We start from the raw sequence: 19334 nt of genomic DNA, 5'->3' as shown, positions 1-19334 counted from the left end.
AATAAATAAAAACACTGTCAAAATATTCTGTTGGACAGCACACACAACACATGTAAATTTGATTTGAATGAACAAACATCTTCAGCTAAACTCAAATCAAAATCTTGTTACTAAAAGTACATAGATATTTTTTATTAGAATGTAACCATTTAAATTTTCAGTTGGAACCTATAATACTTAACATTTCATGAATTTTAAGAGCTATCATTTAATACCCCCTCAAGATTCATTTTTACAGTGACATGACAGATTTGGCCATGGTTTTAAATGAATGATCCTTGCTTTTTGGTCTTTTTTGTTGCTGTTCAGGAAGGTATACATATAGCTTCGTCTGTATAGCTTACAAAAGAAATATATTAATAAAAACAAACAAACAAAACAAGACTAAGAGGCCTCTAACATAAAAAATATCTAATCATAATGCATCATTATCTGCATAAAGACTAATTAAGACAGACTATTGTACCCAATTGATAGGCTCAAATATTTAACTTGGGACAATGCGCTTTAAATAAGACATGATGGCATAAAAGGCTTCAGTTTTGATCCCGCTGCATATACTTTGGTAAAACTAAAAATTATTAAATTATTTATTACTTCACAATAATAACAGATGAGCAAACTTCTTTTGAATGAACTTTACTGAGCTTCGGACTATACAGAATTTTAATATCAGGAGAGAAAAAAGCATAGAGGCAGAAATCGAGGCTATTTTTGGCTCTTTCGTAGCTTTTAAACTATACAGCCGTTATAAAAACTAAACAACAACAAAAAAAAACAACAACAAACAAACAAAAAAGAAAGCAAATGAATGTTTTGTACAGCGTTCAGGTTAAGAATCACATGATTGTCCTCACTATAACGAAACAAAACAAAACAAAAACAATGTTTCGCGTTTTTGAAACTGTGACGAAAATAAAAGGCTGACAAACCAACAGTATTGCACGGTTTAAAGATACTAAAATATTAATTCCCACATTTTTTTTACAAACACTGACGCAAATTTCTGAAATACAGACAAACGATCCCCTTTTATTAAAACAAGTTTATGTTTTCCCCCAAAATTTAATACATTAAAATATATGCACCGTTTTTTGGGAATCAACAGCAAGATTTTATTTACAATGTTTTTGGTCTAATAATAATAATAATAATAATAATAATAATAATAATAATAATATACAAAATATACAAAATGTAAGTGTTTTTTTTTTTTTTTTAACTGCTCCCGTTTAAAAACACAAGTATTGTTAAACCGGCCTCAGCAGCGGCGTCGGATGGGAATAGTACATGTGATGGGGGAAAGCCAGCAGTGACTGGCTGCCCGGTGAGTTCGTACCGGGGCTGCCGCTCGCGTCCGAGGCCCCGCTCTCGTGGTAAAGTATCGGCACCCGCACGATCCTCTGAGCCGCTGCATGGCTCATGTTGGCCGCTTCTAGCTCGGCGGCCAGCTGCCTCTTCCACTTGTTCCTCCGGTTCTGGAACCAGATCTTCACCTGCGTCTCGGTGAGGTGCAGCGACGCGGCCAAGCCGGCCCGCTCCGAGCTGCTCAGGTAGCGCTTGATGTCGAAAGTGGACTCCAGCTGGAACACCTGGCTCCTGGAGAACACCGTGCGCGTCTTCTTCTTACGACAGGGCTTCTTGTCGGGGTCCAGCTCGTCTGGTTTTCTCCTCCAGTCCTCCTCCTGGTCGGTTTCCTTCTTGGACTCGTCTGCGTCGCTCTCGTCCAGCGTCAGGTCGTCGTCGGCGCTCTCCTCTTTGGCATCTTGGTCGCTTTTTTGGAGGTCCGGCGAGCGCCTGTCTTCTTCCCTCTGGCTGATTTTCTCCGAACCTGCTGAAGGAAAAAAAAAATTATTATTCAATACACTTTAACATGTGAGTATGTTTTTACTTACTGCAGCCAAATAAATTGAATAAACAGCGAGCTATTTCTTTATGAATTAATATATTATCAGTTAGGCCCTTTTACGGAAATTTAGAAAATTAAACTTTATCTTTTTTATTTTATTTTTTTAATTTTTTTTTTAGAGAAAATTATTTACCCGACGCAGTCCTAAAATGCGCTCCCAACGTGTACGGATACCACCAGGCAGACGCTCTCTCCAAATACTGCGCTGACAGTCCGATCCTCTGCCCTGGCAGCTCAAATCTAGGCAGAGACAGATCGCTGAGCCTGGAGAAAAATGTGCCTTCAAACACTCCTTTGGAAGACCCGAGGGTGGGTGCTGGCTTCGAGGGTTTGTCTTCGATGTTGAGCAGGTTCTTTATGGAAAACGGTGAATCCTTTGCGGCTTGGCGAGTCTCCTGCGTGTCAGATTCTGCCATTACCGCTTATTGTCCGATATGGATGACCATCAACAAAGTTCTGGAGGTAAAAACAGTCAAAACATTTACTTCCAACTTGTTGTTGCTTTTAAGAAAATCTACCACTGAGAAGGATGTAAAAGAAAGGAAAAGAAAAAAATAGAAGAAGAAGAAGTAGTTGCGTCCCGGCCTCTTCAGAGAATGATTTGGAGTGGAAAAAGCGCTGGGATCACTGCGTCAAACTCGCGCTGTATTGTAATGACGGAGAATGGAAATACCACCTGACTTAAAGCGCGCTCGGTCTCTGCTATTGGGTAGGTACAATAGCAAATGGGAAACGCGATGGGGGCTGTGACGGGAACAGGATCCAAACAGAAGAAGAAGGCCGCGCAAGCGTTTTGGCTCCGGGCTCAATAGTAACGCACCCACTTATCATCCAATTAGATTAAAGAGGGAAATCTCTCTGGGTTTTGGTGCGCGGGCTCGGGAGGCCGTGCTCAAACCACAATCACCTGGCAGTAAATTGAATAAACGTGCCACAGAGAAGGTTTGGTTCGTTTCACACGTTTTACGCACAGCGTTACCACCGGATTTTTAGGAGAACTTCACCAAACAACACATCAAACTTTATGTAGGTGCAGTTGAAACCTTTTAGCCTTTTCCAGACTCCTAGTTCTCAAATGTTTTTGTTCCATTATGCTGGTTTTTGAGATTGTTGTCATGTCGACAGACAGATACTGAAAGTGTTTTCTTGATTCTACAGGTCAGCCAGCAATTGGGCATGGTGTCACTCCTGAAATTGAACCAAAAATGTGTTTAATCATATATTTTGTGATTTAATAAGGGGGGTAATTGCTTTTTTTTTTTAATGTAGGGACAGGTTGGTTTGAATACAATTTTTAATAAATCTAATCATTGTTTGAAAACTGTCTTTTATAAAATTTATTTTTAAAGCCTTTACCTGTTGTGAAATCTTGCTGTGTAATATGGAACATTTAATTACCCAGCTATGTTTTTACTGTCAGTGTGTGTTTTTACTGAAAAACAAGACCTCTGGGTAGTGTCTTTAAAAGCACAAAAAAAACAAAAAAGCCATTAAATAATTACTGATTTCATTTGTTTAAGTGGTATCTGTTCTGATGCAGGCCGTGGTTCATCTGTTCCACCTTCAGCAGAGAAATATGTGCAGTTTACCTGGACCAGAGCTTATTGACTTCAGTGTAATTTTATTAGACAGGAAACGCTGCAGGCGAGTTACAAACTGGATGTCTTCCATCCTGATAAAGCCCTTTCAGATTAGCTTTGTACTAAAATCCCCAACAGGTGACCTAATGCGAATGACAACAGTAATGTTCCTGTGAAATATAAAAGCACATGAATGAAGCAGATGACATTTGTGGAATGAAACATGTGGGGCTAAATCCCATTTTGTAGGGTTATCCCCCCCCCACTATAACAATTTCACACTGATTTTGACTCAATAGGTCACATAACCTAGAAGCTATTGAAGAGAAATACTAAATTTAAACAAAACAAAAAAAGGTAGCAAAATAAAAATTTAGTTAAAATGGAATAAAAATGCATGTGCCTCATATATAGAGTTTTGTACAACAATTACACACTGATTTCTAGTCAATGTGGCACACAATATGGAAGCTATTGAAAAAAACATTATATTATTTAACATTAAAATATTGAATATGACTTGACATTTTAATAGAGGGTAGTGTGTCTCATGTAAAAAGCATGAATTATCACCTTTTTGTATCAGTTGGTCACAAGGCAAGGTATTTATTAACATTTGTTTGACAGGAGCGTTTGGTTTGGAAATTTGTTGACAGTCCCTAAGTAAAGTGACCCTCTGAGCGCTTGAGGAGGGAGCTAGAGAAAGGCTGGCCGAAATTAGCATAAATCGGATCAACCTTGAGCTAAACGCGGATATTGTAATATCCTATATCCAACTCAAAACTAACTTCACTGCAGTCGGTAACACAATAAAACCACCGGGATAAAGTTTGTTTTGGTCTGTGGCCTGTAAAGATGGTGCCGAGCGCATCTTTACAGGCCACGCCCCACTAAACGCCCCACTAACTTTCTGCAGCTAAACAGAAACCAAACTGAAGTTATTATCTTTGGACCTAAAGAGGAACAGTCTAGAGTTATAGATTTAGAATTGTAGAGCACACCTCTGGTCCCTCTGTGCTGAACTAAGAGGTTGAAAGTTTCCATAGTAAAACGGGACACTCCTTTAAGAAACTGAGCAAGAAACCGATTTCTTGGATATGCGACTAATGATGCACAGAGTGTTATAAAATTCCTGCGGCATGCATTACAAACAAAAGTATGGGTCCAAAATTAACTCTTTGAAAAAAAATCAATCTTATCTTATTAATTTAAACACAATCTAGTTAATTTCAAAACTCCTGTAGCAAATAGATAAAAAAAACACACACACACAGAACTATATATTTCAAACATTTATTTATTTTTAATTTTCACAATTATGACCTACAGCTAAAGAAAAGCCACAGAAAATTTGAATATTATAAGAATTTTTATTACAGAAAAGCCTGTCCTCTGAAAAGTATGTACAGGCAAAGCAGAGCATAAATGCACTCAGTACTTGGTTGGGGATCCTTTTGTATGAAACACTGCATCAGTGCGGCATGGGAGCTATCAACCTATGTGACCTTGATTCTGATTCTGTGCCCCTTCATTCTTTCAACTCTCTTAGATCTTGATTTGTAAATTAAAGGCATAATTTACTTTCATCTGAATAGAGAATTTGAAATCAAAGAGTTCAATGTTTTTTTTATGCTTACTGTAGGTAAAAGACATTTGTCCAGACATATAAAAGTATGTGGTGCATCTTGATTTGTAAATCTCCCCAAGAACTCTTAAATTGGCTTTGCCTCACAGTTTTTTCATGGGTGCAGTTAATTATGTATTTTTTTCCTTCCACTCAACTTTCCATAATAACATTATTATTGGAAAGAGTTCTTTGTGCAAAGCCAGTGTAAGCAGTGACTTAAATTTAGAAATAAGAACAGCTTTTTAGCCATTCGTTTTGGTTTGATTAGAAAGAAAACACATTTCTATATGATAATCTACACAATTAAATAGTTGATATTGTAAAGAGATATTATACTGAGAAATGTTTCAGACTTGGTATTTTCCATGAATAAATCCACCGATACTTGGAACTCCTCCAACTGGACATTTGAGTGGGTAATGGGGCCAATTAAAATATATTAGCTGGGAAAATGTTTATTTTTGTGAGTGTATTTGCAAACATGTCTCAGTTTTTAAGGGTTTTTAAAACCATTTCTATGTACCTTCCCCCTACATTAATGCTTGGGATGGCCTAAAAATGTAAGAAATGAAGAGCTTAGGGCTCACAATGAGGGGAAAGAGGTGAAATGCGATTTTTGGTGGTGAGATTAGTGTAGATGATTTCTGTTTTAATTCATGTCACTGTGCAGGAAGAGGATATTTGTACTTATTTACATTATCTGGACTTAATTATTACTTCAGAAAAAGTGGTAAAAAAAAAAATCTATAAAATACCGCATTTGTCGTTTAAACCAAACCAGCAGCAGACGAAGAGAATTAATCAGCCAAATTGAATTTGCTCAACCTGCATGCACACAGCCTGTCCTTTTAACTCGTCGAGCGCTCTCCAACGCAAAAGGACAACACAGTGTTTTGTGAAAAGCTACTTGAATCCTTGCATAATTAGAGGTCTCATAGCTGTGTTGAAGATGGGGGTGGAGAAAAGAGGCTAGCTGAGCTGCGTTTAGGGAGGCAAAGTGAAAAGCAGTTGTGTGTTTTCAGGAGATTGTGCTCATTAAACAGACAGCTGAGGATGGTTCAGAGGAGGGAAGCGAGTTATCGGTGAAGCAAAATAGAGGCCAAATTTGATATGAGAATTTTGAAAACAACTCGGAGTTCTGGAGTTTGTCTGTTCCACATACTGTATGAACATGCTTTGATCTAAACCATTCCAATATGCACATATATGTTTGTTTGTATATACAGGCCTGATCTTCTGCGTGAAGCGCAACCACCTCAAGTCTTTTACAGCCTCTACAGCAGGTTTTCTTCCTGGATTACACTTTAATTAACTCCATCAATCTTCCCATGAACTCTGACCAGAGCACCTTCTTAAACATATTGGCCATGTCCCTAATAAAGCTTGTAACAAACTGCCAAAGGGGATTTCTTGTGCCTGCCTTTAGCCTTTACACTCAGGTTTGTAGAGTACACAAATAATAGTCATCCTCCCAACTGAGCAGTGGACTTCTGCAGCTCCTCTCGAGTGACCACGGACCTATTGGCTGCTACTCTCATTAAAGTTCTCCTGGCCTGTCAGTTTAGGTGATTTAACAGTGGTTTGTGACATCTTCAAAGCTTGGGATATTATTGTTAAAACCTAACCCTGCTTTAATCCTCCCCACAAATTTATTTCTGATCCGTCTGCTGTGTTTTCTGGTCTTCATGATGCTGTTTATCTACTTATGTTCTCTAACAAAGCTCCTAGGCTTTAAGAGCTGCTTTTAAGTTGAGATTAAATTGCACAGATATACTCTATTTCATAATTAGATGATGAATATAATTGTTTGCATTTGAATTTCTTTAGGGGTGTTGGGGGCAAAAATTGGAAAAAGTTTAAGTGACATGCTACTGTATTAATATAAACCCTGGAAGAGGTCAGAGAGTGACATGGCTGCAGACGTTTTCTTACTGAGCTCATCATATTTGACACTAGCATTGCAAACCTTAAGCATTTTTTTATTAGTTTTTATGTTCGCCTTTTGTCATACAGGACATTCTTGCAAGAAGCATTATAATTCCTCCTAAGTGTTTGCGTGTACTAACTGGGTCTGTGCTCTTCGGGAATACCCCGCGGCTTAAACAATGGAGCATTTTCTGAACAGCTGGACGCAGGCTGCGGAGATTTAATTAGCCTTAGCTACAAAATGATCAGTGAGTGAATTATGCAATGCAGGCTCTTTTCATCTGAAGCACCAGCATAATTAAGCTGATATAAAATATCATTAGAGGTGACAGGCTGTTAAAAGACACAATAATTGACTGAACTCTCATTGAGGAGCTGCCTCCGCAGACAGAGTACGGAACTTGTTTGGGGAAGTGCTGCCATCTAGCGTAAAGGGTTGGCATTACCTTTCAACCGCGGTTTCAAATTCCAGACTTTTCCCATTACTCAAATTAAGTGTTCCCGGTCCATAATGCAAAGTTTGCTTCACTGGAAATATTTTAGGTTGGTATATTGTAATTAAAGTGCAATTAATTAATTAATTAATTACAAAACCTGCAAAAACACGCTGAAGAAAAGACGGATGAAATGGTAGATGGGTGTATGGGAAGGTGGTGGACAGACAATTGAAAATATCAAATTGGTAAAGGAGGAGATGTTTCAATTATCATAGATAATTGAGAAACAGATGAATGAAAGATAAAATGTTGGGCAAATGATTAGAAAGAGGAACACATGGATAATGAAAAACATGAGAATGTTATAACACGGACAAACTGATGGGCAATATAAAGCTAGACGGAAGGAAAGCAGGTTTTCTACTTTGAACCGAGTTATTCGAATAAATTGATTTTTGGACTCTTAGATACATGGATATGGACAAGACTCCGGTGACTACGATGGGACAAATGAGTACAGGCTACAGATTGATGCACGTACATTTTTTTTCCCCCCCTCTCCATGTTGAACTCAACCACAGTAAAGATGAAACAGAGACAGATCATATATTTAGCATGTTATGGACGTTTTTATTACGATGTAAAATCACCCAGCTTACAGTATGTAAGGAAACAAACAGCTGAGCTGCCGCCACAGTCCAACCGTTGAAGACAAAATTCTCTGAAGGCACTGAATCATCTGAAGAATAACTAGATCAAACTCAAACATTCAAACCCATTTTCTAACCCTTGGCGATCTTATGCTTGCAAAACTGATCAATAGACATCAAGAGATGCAAAAAATGTGGGAGAGACATGATACTGTGAAGGCTCCTTTCTGCGCCGATTTGGGAAAATACCATGGAGAAAATACAAAAACAACCACTCAACTTTAAACCTTAAAGAATCCGTGACATCAGTTATAGGAACTACTCTGTGAGACCCAACGTTACGACAAAACCCTATTAGAATGGTTCTACAACAACATAATTCTGCAGGGTTGAATCTAATGAAGTCATCGCAAAAATGACGAGAGCACGGAGTGTAACAGCAAAACGGGATCAATCACTTTGTGGCTTCAGTGGTCATATTCTTTATCAATGAACTTGGCCATAGTAGAGAGCTGGACATTTGTTGTGCCCTCATAAATGGTTCCTACGGGAGGAGAAAAACAGAAAAAATTAGATTTTATTCCTGGATTGCACAAAAAAAAAGTCCACGTACCATCAGCCCTCTGCCTGTTAAATCTGAAAGTGAAACTTTGTTAAGCAAGTGATTATACAGTAGATAATGTGCAAAGTATGTGTTTAATATCCCTTTTCTCCATCTCCATGTAGATTTCTCATCAAGGTAAGATCTTGTAGGGATTTATCACGATCACGAACCCATCTCCACAACATGATTGTGCTATCATCATGTAACATTATAGTATTAATGGAGATTTTTTCTTTTGAAAACTAAAATTATGCACCATTTCACCAGACAATTTCAATTATGTGCCACTTTGGTTTGATCTATCCATCACATGAAATTAAGCCAACTTTAGTGAAGCGGTGCAACGTCTCGTTGAGGCTCACCGATTTTACAGTCTCTGTAGTATTTCTCTATGGGGTAGTCCTTGGTGAAGCCGACTCCTCCCATCCACTCGATGCATTTTGACGTGGTCAGAGTTGCAACCTGGATAAAATCAAACAGAACACAAACACTTCACGAGGCTTGATGTCGTCAAGTTCCCACTAGACAAACACAGAGGCATGCGGTCAGAGACGGGAAAACGCACGCGGCTTCCTATTTTCAAAAAGCACACCTCGGAGGAGAAGTATTTGGCCATGCAGGCCTCCTTGATGAAAGGTCTGCCGGCTTCTTTCAGACGGGCGGCGTTGTACGTCAGCAGACGCGCCGCTTCGATCTGGGTCGCTACATGAGCTATTTGATGCTGCATGCCCTGGGACACAAAGCAGTGCGTTGTTGTTAATAAACTTTAACACTGCCCTCAAAAGTGAACGTGCATTTACAGAAGAGGGGAGTTGCCTTTAAGATCCCCACACACCTGAAAGTCAAAGATGCGCTTTCCGAACTGCACCCGCTGTCTGGTGTAAGGAACAGTATGGTCAAAGCAGCCCTGAGCCAGGCCAACCATCTGCAATCCAAGGTGGGGGGGGAAAGTAAACACATCACCAAGTTGCACCGACTTGAAAACCATTAACGCCCCAAAACTTTTTGCTGCACACCTGTGCGGCAATTCCGATCCTGCCTTCGTTCAGCATTCCAATAGCATATTTGTATCCGTGACCGACCTCTCCTAAAATATTCGCCTCTGGTACCTACAACAGACAGCGGAAGGTCTGTAGAGAGAAACAGAAAACCTGGCCTACGTCAGTCCAGTTCAGCTCAAGAGTGTTTTGGCTTCACCTTGACGTTGTCAAAGTTAAGAGGGCAGGTGGAGGACGCGCGCAGGCCAAGCTTGTTCTCCTTCTTGCAAATCTCGAGCCCCGGCGTGTCCCGGTCCACGATAAAGCAGGTAATCCCTCTGTATCCCTGTAAAAAAACCCAAAAAAAAAACAAGAAGTGTTATACTGATGCTTACCACAAGACACAGGAACCCATCTGGTGCATTCTGGTATGTTACTAGCTTTTAGTAAATCTCCAAACCCAACATTGGGGAATGCTGTCGTTAAAAATGCTCATTTAGAAGCTTTATAGCATCTTACAGCAGAGGGATCTACGTTGGCCATCACTAGGAAAACCCCTGCGTGCTCTGCGTTGCTGATCCACATCTTGGATCCGTTGATTACGAAATAGTCCTTGTGTTTTTCCGCTCGCGTCTTCAGAGCGAAAGCATCGCTCCCGGATTCGGCTTCAGAGAGGCAGAAGCTTCCAATCTGTCAGAAGTCACAAGATGCAAAGCGTTACAGCAACCGTACTGCAATATGGTAGACATACCAGTGCGATCTTGTAATATGCGTTTAAGAAACAGGGTTCTCTTCTGGCCAGATGTACCAGATTACTGAGATGGACTACTGCCAAACCCACAGACATTCAGTAGATTTCAGACATCATGAAAATATACACTGTTCCATTCAGAATGAAATGAAAATTCTGTCGACCAAGTGGTTTCAGTAAACTTTGAGCCTCTGCTGTTAGAAATTTGAGATCCTATGGCAGTGAAAGACAAACAATGGCCGAAGAGACTTTTTAAAAAAAAAACTTTAATCCATCACCTACCACTCTATTTTAACCCTCCGTCTCTTGAACTGAAGTTAACTATAATGATTTCACTTCTGACTTCCCTTCTTTAGATTGTTTATTATTGTTTGTTCAGAGTTGGGATGCGGTAACAACTGCCTCACCATATCAGTGGACAGTCGGCTGAGGTACTTCTCTTTCTGAGCCGGCGTGCCAAGTTTCACAAACAGCGTGTTGATGAGTGTGTTCTGGATGTCGCAGAGCACAGCCACGGAGGGATCCACCTTCGCCAGCTCTTCAATCACCAGGATGGAGGAGAAGAACGAGGAGCCAGTGCCGCCATATTCTGGGTCAATTTCCACCCCCATGAGCTGGGTGGAAAAAGGAATAAAAACAAACAAAAAAAGATGCTCAATAACTTTAAACGTCAAAATATTTAAGATAATTAATTATTTATTTATTTATTTAGATATATTATTTATATAATTGCTTATTACTAAAAAAAAAAAAAAAAAAAAAGAAAAAAACACTGAGAAGTTTATTTTAGTAAATTGGTTAAAACATGGAACCCAAATATATTATTTTACTACTATATGTGGAATTACACATGTTAGACGTTTAATTCAATTAATTTTAAACATTGGGGGTTAGAGCTAACACAACCCATAACATTCAGTTCCTCAGACCGTATATTACATGAAAATCAATAAAAAATTATCTTCGACACACACATTATGTTATGGTTATGGATTACACAATCACAGGATGTGAATTAATGTATCCAAGCATAACAACGGAATGATAGAGAAAAGAGCATAAACAACAATGCATAAAACAGTCAGTGCCACTATAAAAAACATAAAAACATTTTTTTGTTTTTTTGAAAAACACGTTTTAAGTCTATAAGAAGCAGGTGGGAAAATGTCTTCTGGTATAATAAAACTAAGGTGTAATTTTGTTTATCATAATTCAAAAAAGGAGTTTGACACAAATTTTACACTGTAGATCACCAGGAGATCCATACTACCCACAGTGAAGTATGGCAGTAGAAGCATTATGCTGTGGGCATGTTTTTCCTTAACTGGAAGTCATTGTGTAGGCGATTAACATAGGCTATTTAATATCCACTGTACTTTTCAGGAGTCTGGCATTACTGTGTTAAAAAAAATGATGCTCTTTTGGAATATATTAAGATGTACATACCCCCTGCTCAAACAGGGATCTGATGACTTCTTCATCCATGGCAGAATTTTCATCCATCATTGGCACAAACGGGGCGATGCGCTCTTGTGCATATTTCCTGACTATTAACCAGTAACAGAGATTAGAAGGTTTTGTCTCCAGCTCTCTGCAGCAGCAGTAAGACAGCTTTGTTGCTCACCTGCGTCCCTCATCATGCTCTCCTCCTCTGAATATGTCTGTAGGGGAGGGAAGGCCACCGCTCCACCTGCCTGGTTTGGAGCCACGGCTGGGGCAGAAGTAGTCCTGCTCCTCAGTCCAGACTGACATGCCCCCCATGGTGGACGAGAGATCTGTCTGACGGACTGACAGTCAACAGGAGAGGAAACACTGTTTTCACATCGAGTGTCCATCGTAATTTCCATTACTTATCAATAAATTTGCAACCAGTCAGTTATGTTATCAAACAAGTTGGCTGATGCTTTAGCAAACGTTAGCATCTTACTGAGTGATTATCTAGCTAGGTAAAATAAATATAAAACCAATGACAAAATAAGTGAAAAATACTGATTTTCCGTTCTCTGGCGCAGTAGCATAGTATGAAAGAAACACAGAGCACAGTCTCACCTTTGACAAAAATCTGACCAACGGGGCAGCCATGGTTTGTTATGAAACTGCGAGTACAGATAGGCTGATGGTGCCTTCATGGAGGTATGGAATCTCCCCTTTTCCCACACAGAAATCATGTCTTCTTTTTTAAGCTATGTATTTTTTAGACTTCCTATCAATAAAGCGGTATAATATATTAATGTAACACATACTGGAAATTTACTCTAATATAAATGTCCTACATATTTTTGAAAACTTGTGCCTGAATCAAACTGATTGACTTTATCTGATGTTACACGAAGGCAACATGTCGAACGCATAGATGTAAAAAGGTAGATGCCGCATTTATTGCCTCCATATAAGCCATACGTCAGCGTCAACCATATTGTGAGTGGCATCTTCTCGCTAAAACTAACACTATCATACGTGAAAGCAAGATTCTCCTAATACAAGTTTAGTAATAAGCTGTAATAATAATAATAATAATAATAATAATAATAATGGTGCCCTGCGATGGACTGGCGACCTGTCCAGGGTGTAAGAAAATGGATGGATGAATAAAAATTATATATATATATATATATATGTGTGTGTGTGTGTGTGTGTGTGTGTGTGTGTAATTGCTATTATTATCAAAACACAATAGTAAATAATTAATCATAATTTTATTATAGAAAAATTGTCATTATCAATATTTATACTGCTTATTTAGAAGTCAGCTGCTTGTTTTGAACTAAAGACACACGTATTTAATTACTGAGTATTTAAATTAATTAATTTTGAAAAGTAGTTTGTTTTAAAATAATATATTTAAATGTTTTTACATTTAAATGCCACTCACAATATGGTGACCATGTTGACGTTACCATATGTCTATGGTAACGGTTATCTAGCAATAAAACATGAGTGTTCCTGTGGGTAACATTAGAATCCGAAACGTCAAATAGGAACTCGGGTGAAGATGGTTTCAAACTTGAATTTTACAGAACTTCAGAGAGATTAAGAAAGAACAAGGACGTGTGCTACTAATGCTACTAATAGATACCTACTGAAGATAGTAAGAGCAGCTACGACACTCTTTCTAGGCATCTTTGGATGTTCTTTCAGGTTCAACGGAGAAAGCAAAAAAATGGAGGAGATAAAGACTGAGCCTGTGGATTTCGTGAAAGAGTTTCAGGAATACCTAACCCAGCAAACTCAGCATGTCAACATGATTTCGGGCTCTGTTTGTGGAGAAAAAGAGACAATGGAGCCGTTTCATGCCGGTGGGAAGGAGTACAAAACAAAAGAGAAATATGTGTCGGATAAATATCTATTCTAAAGCCATGGTCATATATCTATTTGTGTGTGTGTTTGTAGTTGCCCCGAGATGTGAGCAGAATGTCCTGGACCCTCCTTCTGTGGAGGTGAGCCTGCCGATGGAGGACGGATCAGACATACAAGTGGAGAGTCTGGAGAGAACTTGCGATGGGAAATACAAGTGCAGCTACTGCAGCTATGCTAACAAGGGCATGGCTCGTTTAATAGAGCACATACGCATCCACACAGGTCAGAGCTTCCATTACATTTTAGCACTCTAGGGCATTATAACAAGCTGCAGACTTCAACTCTAATCTGTTGGCATTCCTGATTGAAATGTGTAAAATAAAATGTTTTTTGTGAGGAAAAAGCGTCCTTCTATTCAAATTTACATCATATTAGGGGGAGGAGGGCAAACAGATGTTTTTAATATACCACTTCTTTGTTGATTTGGCCAAATGTTACATGCATTATCCTATAGATTGACCGATTTTTGTCCAAGTGAAATTGTCCTATACTTTTGTATCTTAAAATCGCTCACCTTACGTTAGCAAGACCCTTGTAATACAAATAGGTCCACAGCATCACAGATCCTCTACCATGCTAAGCATGAGGTGCATTTACCATCTTCTCGCCCAGTATGTGACATTTTATTTGGTGTGTGCAAACATCTGGTTTTCGACTGTACTTATCAGTACACTACATGTAATGCAATGTTATTACCTCTGTTTTTTGCAGTATGTTGGGTAATAAGACTGGAAATATTTCTTCATGTAGGTGAAAAGCCTCACCGCTGCCAGCTGTGCCCGTTTGCTTCAGCATACGAGCGCCACCTGGAAGCGCACATGCGCTCCCACACGGGAGAGAAGCCCTACAAGTGTGACCTCTGCGCCTTCCGATGCAGCGACCGCAGCAACCTGTCACACCACCGCCGCCGCCGCCACAAGCTCCTGCCCACCAGAGTGGCCCGTTCCCCTTTCTCCAACAAGAGGACGCTGAGCTCTTTGCAGAAGAGGACGGGCTCTCTGGGATTCGGCCGGCGGCTCCTGATCAACCTCAGCCCTCCCTCAGTCGTCGTGCCCAGGTCCGACTATTTTAGCGAGTTTTCACACAAAATCCACGGCAGTGAATACAAAACGCCCCCTAAGATGGATGAGAACGAGAGCCGGGGCCGGGGTGAAAACGGCTTTAGGACCTCGCTGGATCAGCTTTCCGCTCTTGCAGGTCAGCTGGCCAGCCCTCTCCCCGAGCCTCAAAGTCCCGCGTCCTCCGACAGGCAGTCCTTAACGGACGAAAAACCGATCCTGGTGGAGCAGGTGGCAGTCTGCTCCAACGGCGTGCAGACCTCTCCGCCTAAAGAAGAATCTCCCACCTCGGGTCACAAAAGCTACAGTCCTGAGTCTGGCTGTGGCATGGAGACTAACATCAACACTTTGAGTGGCAGTGTTAGCAACAGCCAGGCGAGCACACCGGCGCCTGCTGCAAATGCTCCAAGCGAAGACGAGCAAAACCTTTTGCACAGATGCCAGCATTGTGATATCCGCTTTTCTGATAACGTGATCTATACCATTCACATGGGCTGCCACGGTTACGAACATCCATTCCAGTGCAACATCTGTGGTCATATGTGCATTGACAAATACAATTTTGCGTGCCATTTTGCCCGTGGACAACACAAGAAGTGAAATAAGCACACAGAAATCTAATGAAATTGAATTTACGGATTTCCTGCGCTCTTATTCTGATTTGTCACGTCAAGACGATGAACCTCAATGTATTGCATATGGGTTTTTTTTATAGACTAACACAATGTGGTGCCTCAATTTGAAGTTAAATGAAGACGATATGTGGTTTTATTGCATACAACACAGAAACTTCACCTCGACCCATTACCTTTCGTGGAAACAGAGCACTGTTCATTGCGTTACCTGGCAATGAAAAGAATACGACACAACTGGAACCCAGATATGGCTTTCCCCCTTAACTGACAAGCCAAGTTACTCTGGAGCAGCTGCAGACACCCAGAGCTCAGGTTTAAAGGACTATTATAATGTAAGACACGCCTATTCCATGGTATAACATTGTGGAGGGAGCATTATGGCGAGGGCATGCTTTTCTTCAGCAGGGACAGAGAAAACCGCTCAGTTAATGTGAAGATGGACGGAACTAAGTCCTAGAAGAAAACTTAACGACTTGAGACTAAGTGGATGTTCACCTTCCTGCAGAAGATGCAGCCAGATCTATAATGGAATGGTTTATATCAAAGCATATTTATGTATTAGATAACGTAACTCCAACTGAAAATCTGTGAATAGACTTAAAAAGATGATCTTCAGATGTTTCTAACCATTCTGATTGAGGCTGAGCTGTTTTGGAATAAATAATTTAAAAAAACCAAAAAAAACCTGCCGGTCTCTTGATGTGCAAAGCTGCTAGAGACGTACCGCAAATGTAAATAACTTGCAGCTGTAAGTGCAGCAACGGGTGATTCTCAACGACCCAGAGGGGTGAATAAAAACGAATACCACACTTTTCAGCTTTTCATTTATTTAAAAGAGTTGGAAAAACCTGGGTCTGTGTTTTTTTGTTGTTTTTTTACATCAGCAGTAAGCATATGTAGGTTGTTAGGGAAGTGGTAAATTTGTCGACATTTTGGCATTTATGACACAATTTACAGAGGACTATCAGAATTTTACCTGTAACAGCTTAGTAAGCTGCTGTACATATGAATCCAAAACAGTTTTTCTTGAACCAGCTTTAAATATACACTGCCACCTTATGTTATATATACAGCTCTGAAGTGTATAAAGCCTATAACTGAGTTAATCTTTTACTGATGTTTAATATTCTCACAAAAAAGTTGGAAAATATATGTTTTGTATCTTTGGTTAAGGTAAAAAAAATAAATAAAATTTAATAACGCCACATATAGGACACTAACAATCTAATAAATCCAACCAAAGTATTTAGTGTCAGTGCATGACTTTTTGTTTCCTTGGGGTATAAATATGATGTGACACAGAGGCTACAAGGCCAGAAAAATGTATTTAGAAGAGATTATCAATAGAATGTGTATTTCCAAAGTAAGAAATTACTTCAACATGATTAACTTAAGGGCAAATAGTCAGCAAAAATACATTTTATTTGAATTTAAATACATACAGACATCAACCATTCATTCTAATAATTTCTTTGACATTATCTTGAAAAAGAAAAATCACACTGTTTTGTGGTTGCCTATAAACTGTGACAGGATTTCGTTCTTTTTGTCATCAAAGACATTCTTCACCACCTGCTCCACACTGATGTCCTCCTCTTGAAGGAAACGCACCTCCTGCAGGAACCGTTTCCGCAGGTCGTGAAGGAAAGTCGCTTTGCATTCGTTCAGCCGAGCAGCCAGAACCCGCATGTGTTCAGAAGGGACTTGATTTTCTACAAATTAAGCCAGCAGAGGTCGTTGTTATGAAACATGCAGATCGCATATCATATATGTCAACTGGTAAAAGTTCCCAGCTGACCTCTGGCAGCCTTCATAGCCTCCGATATCAGACGGCGACAGGCCTGATCAGCCTGGTGGACCGCGCTGGTGGCACACTTGAGACGATCGGCTTCCTGCAACATCGATACAATGCATTTCTGAGAAATTGTTCACATCCCAACTTTTCGGCTTTGGCTTCCGTTTTGCTGTGTTTCACAGATGTGAGAAACCGCAACACACCTTTTGTTCGCTGTTGTCCTCAGCTGGGCTCAGTGGATTGTTTAATGCCCCAGAGAGCAACTCCATTACTCTCTGGCTGATAAAAAGTCACACAGGAAGATAAACCCAGAAAAAACAAAAAAGCTTTGCAAATCACTTCATATTTAACAAACAAGAGCCAAAAGCTGTTAATTCTGCTCTCTTACATGTCGGAGTTGGACACGTCGTTTGTTGAGTTGAGCGAGATGCTTTGGGATTCCCATGGGTTCTTTTGTGGATTTGGAAATTCCAAACGCTTCTCCATCTCCATGATCACTTTGACGGGAATGGGCTTGGGTCTGCTTTGGTTCCTCCTGATGCAGGTCTCTAAATCACACTGCAGATACACCTGGCAGAAACCCAGCGACACTGCAACCACAATTGACATGTTTGGGAAAAAAAAACAAAAAAACACTGCAGGGTGCTGAGGAGCATATTCTTTTGACAAAGAGTCCTTACGCTTTCTTGCAAGTTGGTACACTTCGTATCTCATGCTTGGGTAGTAGAAGTTGTCATCTAAAAGAAAGAGCAGTGGCATCCCATCAGTGTGGAACTCTTTAGGCTGCAGTAGAGCTTGAACACACGGTTGCCATGCAGCTCCATTGATGAGAGGGTTGCTTGGCAACTCTACCACCACTTCAGGCTGCTCCAGGACCTGCTCTATGCACTGCAACACGGCTTGTCTGTAGGACTTCCAATTAGTGTGCTAAAAGAGAATAAAAAAAATACACAATCACTGATACAAATCTGAATATTTAGAGAAATTTAAGTCAAAGGGCACTTTTGATTTTTGCCAGATCAAAAATGCCTTTTGAAAATAAGAGCCTTCAAGCAGGTAATATTAAACACACTCATGCTCATTTAGCCCACGTTTCATTTCATTTAACTTAGCCCACCGATTCATATCGGTCTGTTTTAATATTTAAATCATAGCTGTCAAATTTTCACTAGTTTTCAGTGAAAACCCATAATCATTGGAAATAAAGACTTGAAAATATCAGTCTTTGTAGAAGTAGATGTATGGAGTTTCAGGGTTTTTTTTTTTAATTACATTTTCAACGATAGCATAATTTGTTCAAATGCAACTGTATAGTGAGAACTAATTTACACTTTCAGCTATCCAAGCCACTACCATGTCTGTCAGATTGAGACCATCCTCCTCCACTTCGGTGTAATAAGCCTTCTCTGGGATCAGCTCGTCGTAGGACACCACTGCTGCTCTCCAGCCGCGCTCCGGCGCGGTGCCCACAATCCTGCGAGTCAGCGTTGACTTCCCGGCGGCAGGCAGCCCACAGAGGACGCACAGACAGGCCGGAGACCCGCGGACCCTACGGGGCGCAGCTTCGTCCATAAGGTCCAAGAACAGACACCGTACGTCAACACCGGCATCCAGCTGCAAGCGTCGCTCTCAAGCATCACCTCGCTCAGTCCTCTTCCGGTTTGCAAATATTTACCCTCGTCCACTAAAGTTTAAACGTAAAGCTAAAAATGTGCCGCTCGAACCCGGGCTTAACAACAAACATCATTTATAAGTCGTTAAGGAAATCATATTTTGCTTGTTGCTCTAACACCGGAAGAAAACCTAGAGATGTTCCTCTTTGCGCATGCGCCCACCGGAAGGAACGTCATGCACGAACCGGCAGGGGTTTTGAACAGGGAGGCAGGGGGAGAGGGGCTTCAAAAAATAAAATGCAACGCTTTCGAAATTTAGATTTCGTTTAATCTTTACCTATACTTTGTTTTGTCGTAAATGTGTGAAAAGATAAGTAAGATATATATATATATTTTTGCCCATGTTTATTTTGTT

The 19334-nt window shown here is 40.1% G+C and overlaps 4 protein-coding genes across 6 annotated transcripts; 1 reads left to right on the top strand and 3 right to left on the bottom strand.

The window, feature by feature from the left end:
- Positions 1-390: 390 nt before the first annotated feature.
- hmx3b (H6 family homeobox 3b) lies at positions 391-2810 on the bottom strand. Of its 2 annotated transcripts, none has more exons than XM_014994790.2 (2): positions 2043-2810; positions 391-1834 (listed from the first exon to the last, which is right to left on the bottom strand). In XM_014994790.2, the coding sequence occupies exons 1-2, from the start codon at positions 2323-2325 to the stop codon at positions 1251-1253; spliced, it is 867 nt and encodes a 288-aa protein (XP_014850276.1). In that variant the 5' UTR covers positions 2326-2810; the 3' UTR covers positions 391-1250. The 2 variants fall into 2 exon arrangements, with proteins under 2 accessions (XP_014850276.1, XP_014850277.1); XM_014994791.2 differs by having other exon boundaries at positions 391-1831.
- Positions 2811-8084: 5274 nt separating this feature from the next.
- acadsb (acyl-CoA dehydrogenase short/branched chain) lies at positions 8085-12594 on the bottom strand. 2 transcript variants are annotated; one of them, XM_014994800.2, is made up of 11 exons: positions 12511-12594; positions 12086-12248; positions 11908-12008; positions 10869-11075; positions 10230-10400; positions 9931-10056; positions 9750-9842; positions 9569-9658; positions 9326-9463; positions 9096-9195; positions 8085-8673 (listed from the first exon to the last, which is right to left on the bottom strand). In XM_014994800.2, exons 1-11 carry the CDS (start codon positions 12541-12543, stop codon positions 8597-8599), a joined length of 1299 nt encoding a protein of 432 aa, XP_014850286.2. In that variant the 5' UTR covers positions 12544-12594; the 3' UTR covers positions 8085-8596. The 2 variants fall into 2 exon arrangements, with proteins under 2 accessions (XP_014850286.2, XP_087856991.1); XM_088000865.1 differs by having other exon boundaries at positions 12086-12236; positions 12511-12576.
- Positions 12595-13389: 795 nt separating this feature from the next.
- LOC106922410 (zinc finger protein Pegasus) lies at positions 13390-16756 on the top strand. Its single transcript, XM_014994801.2, has 3 exons — positions 13390-13757; positions 13852-14040; positions 14569-16756. The coding sequence occupies exons 1-3, from the start codon at positions 13622-13624 to the stop codon at positions 15474-15476; spliced, it is 1233 nt and encodes a 410-aa protein (XP_014850287.2). The 5' UTR covers positions 13390-13621; the 3' UTR covers positions 15477-16756.
- Positions 16757-16910: 154 nt separating this feature from the next.
- Positions 16911-19140, bottom strand: pstk (phosphoseryl-tRNA kinase). The gene is made up of 6 exons (XM_014994802.2): positions 18660-19140; positions 17987-18233; positions 17695-17896; positions 17510-17585; positions 17310-17403; positions 16911-17223 (listed from the first exon to the last, which is right to left on the bottom strand). Exons 1-6 carry the CDS (start codon positions 18876-18878, stop codon positions 17009-17011), a joined length of 1053 nt encoding a protein of 350 aa, XP_014850288.2. The 5' UTR covers positions 18879-19140; the 3' UTR covers positions 16911-17008.
- Between the last annotated feature and the right edge of the window lie 194 nt (positions 19141-19334).

The sequence above is a fragment of the Poecilia mexicana genome, unplaced genomic scaffold (genome assembly GCF_051168715.1).
Source record: "Poecilia mexicana isolate PSO_F unplaced genomic scaffold, ASM5116871v1 scaffold_19, whole genome shotgun sequence".
NCBI lineage: Eukaryota > Metazoa > Chordata > Actinopteri > Cyprinodontiformes > Poeciliidae > Poecilia > Poecilia mexicana.
This window is presented reverse-complemented; position numbering and strand designations above follow the sequence as displayed.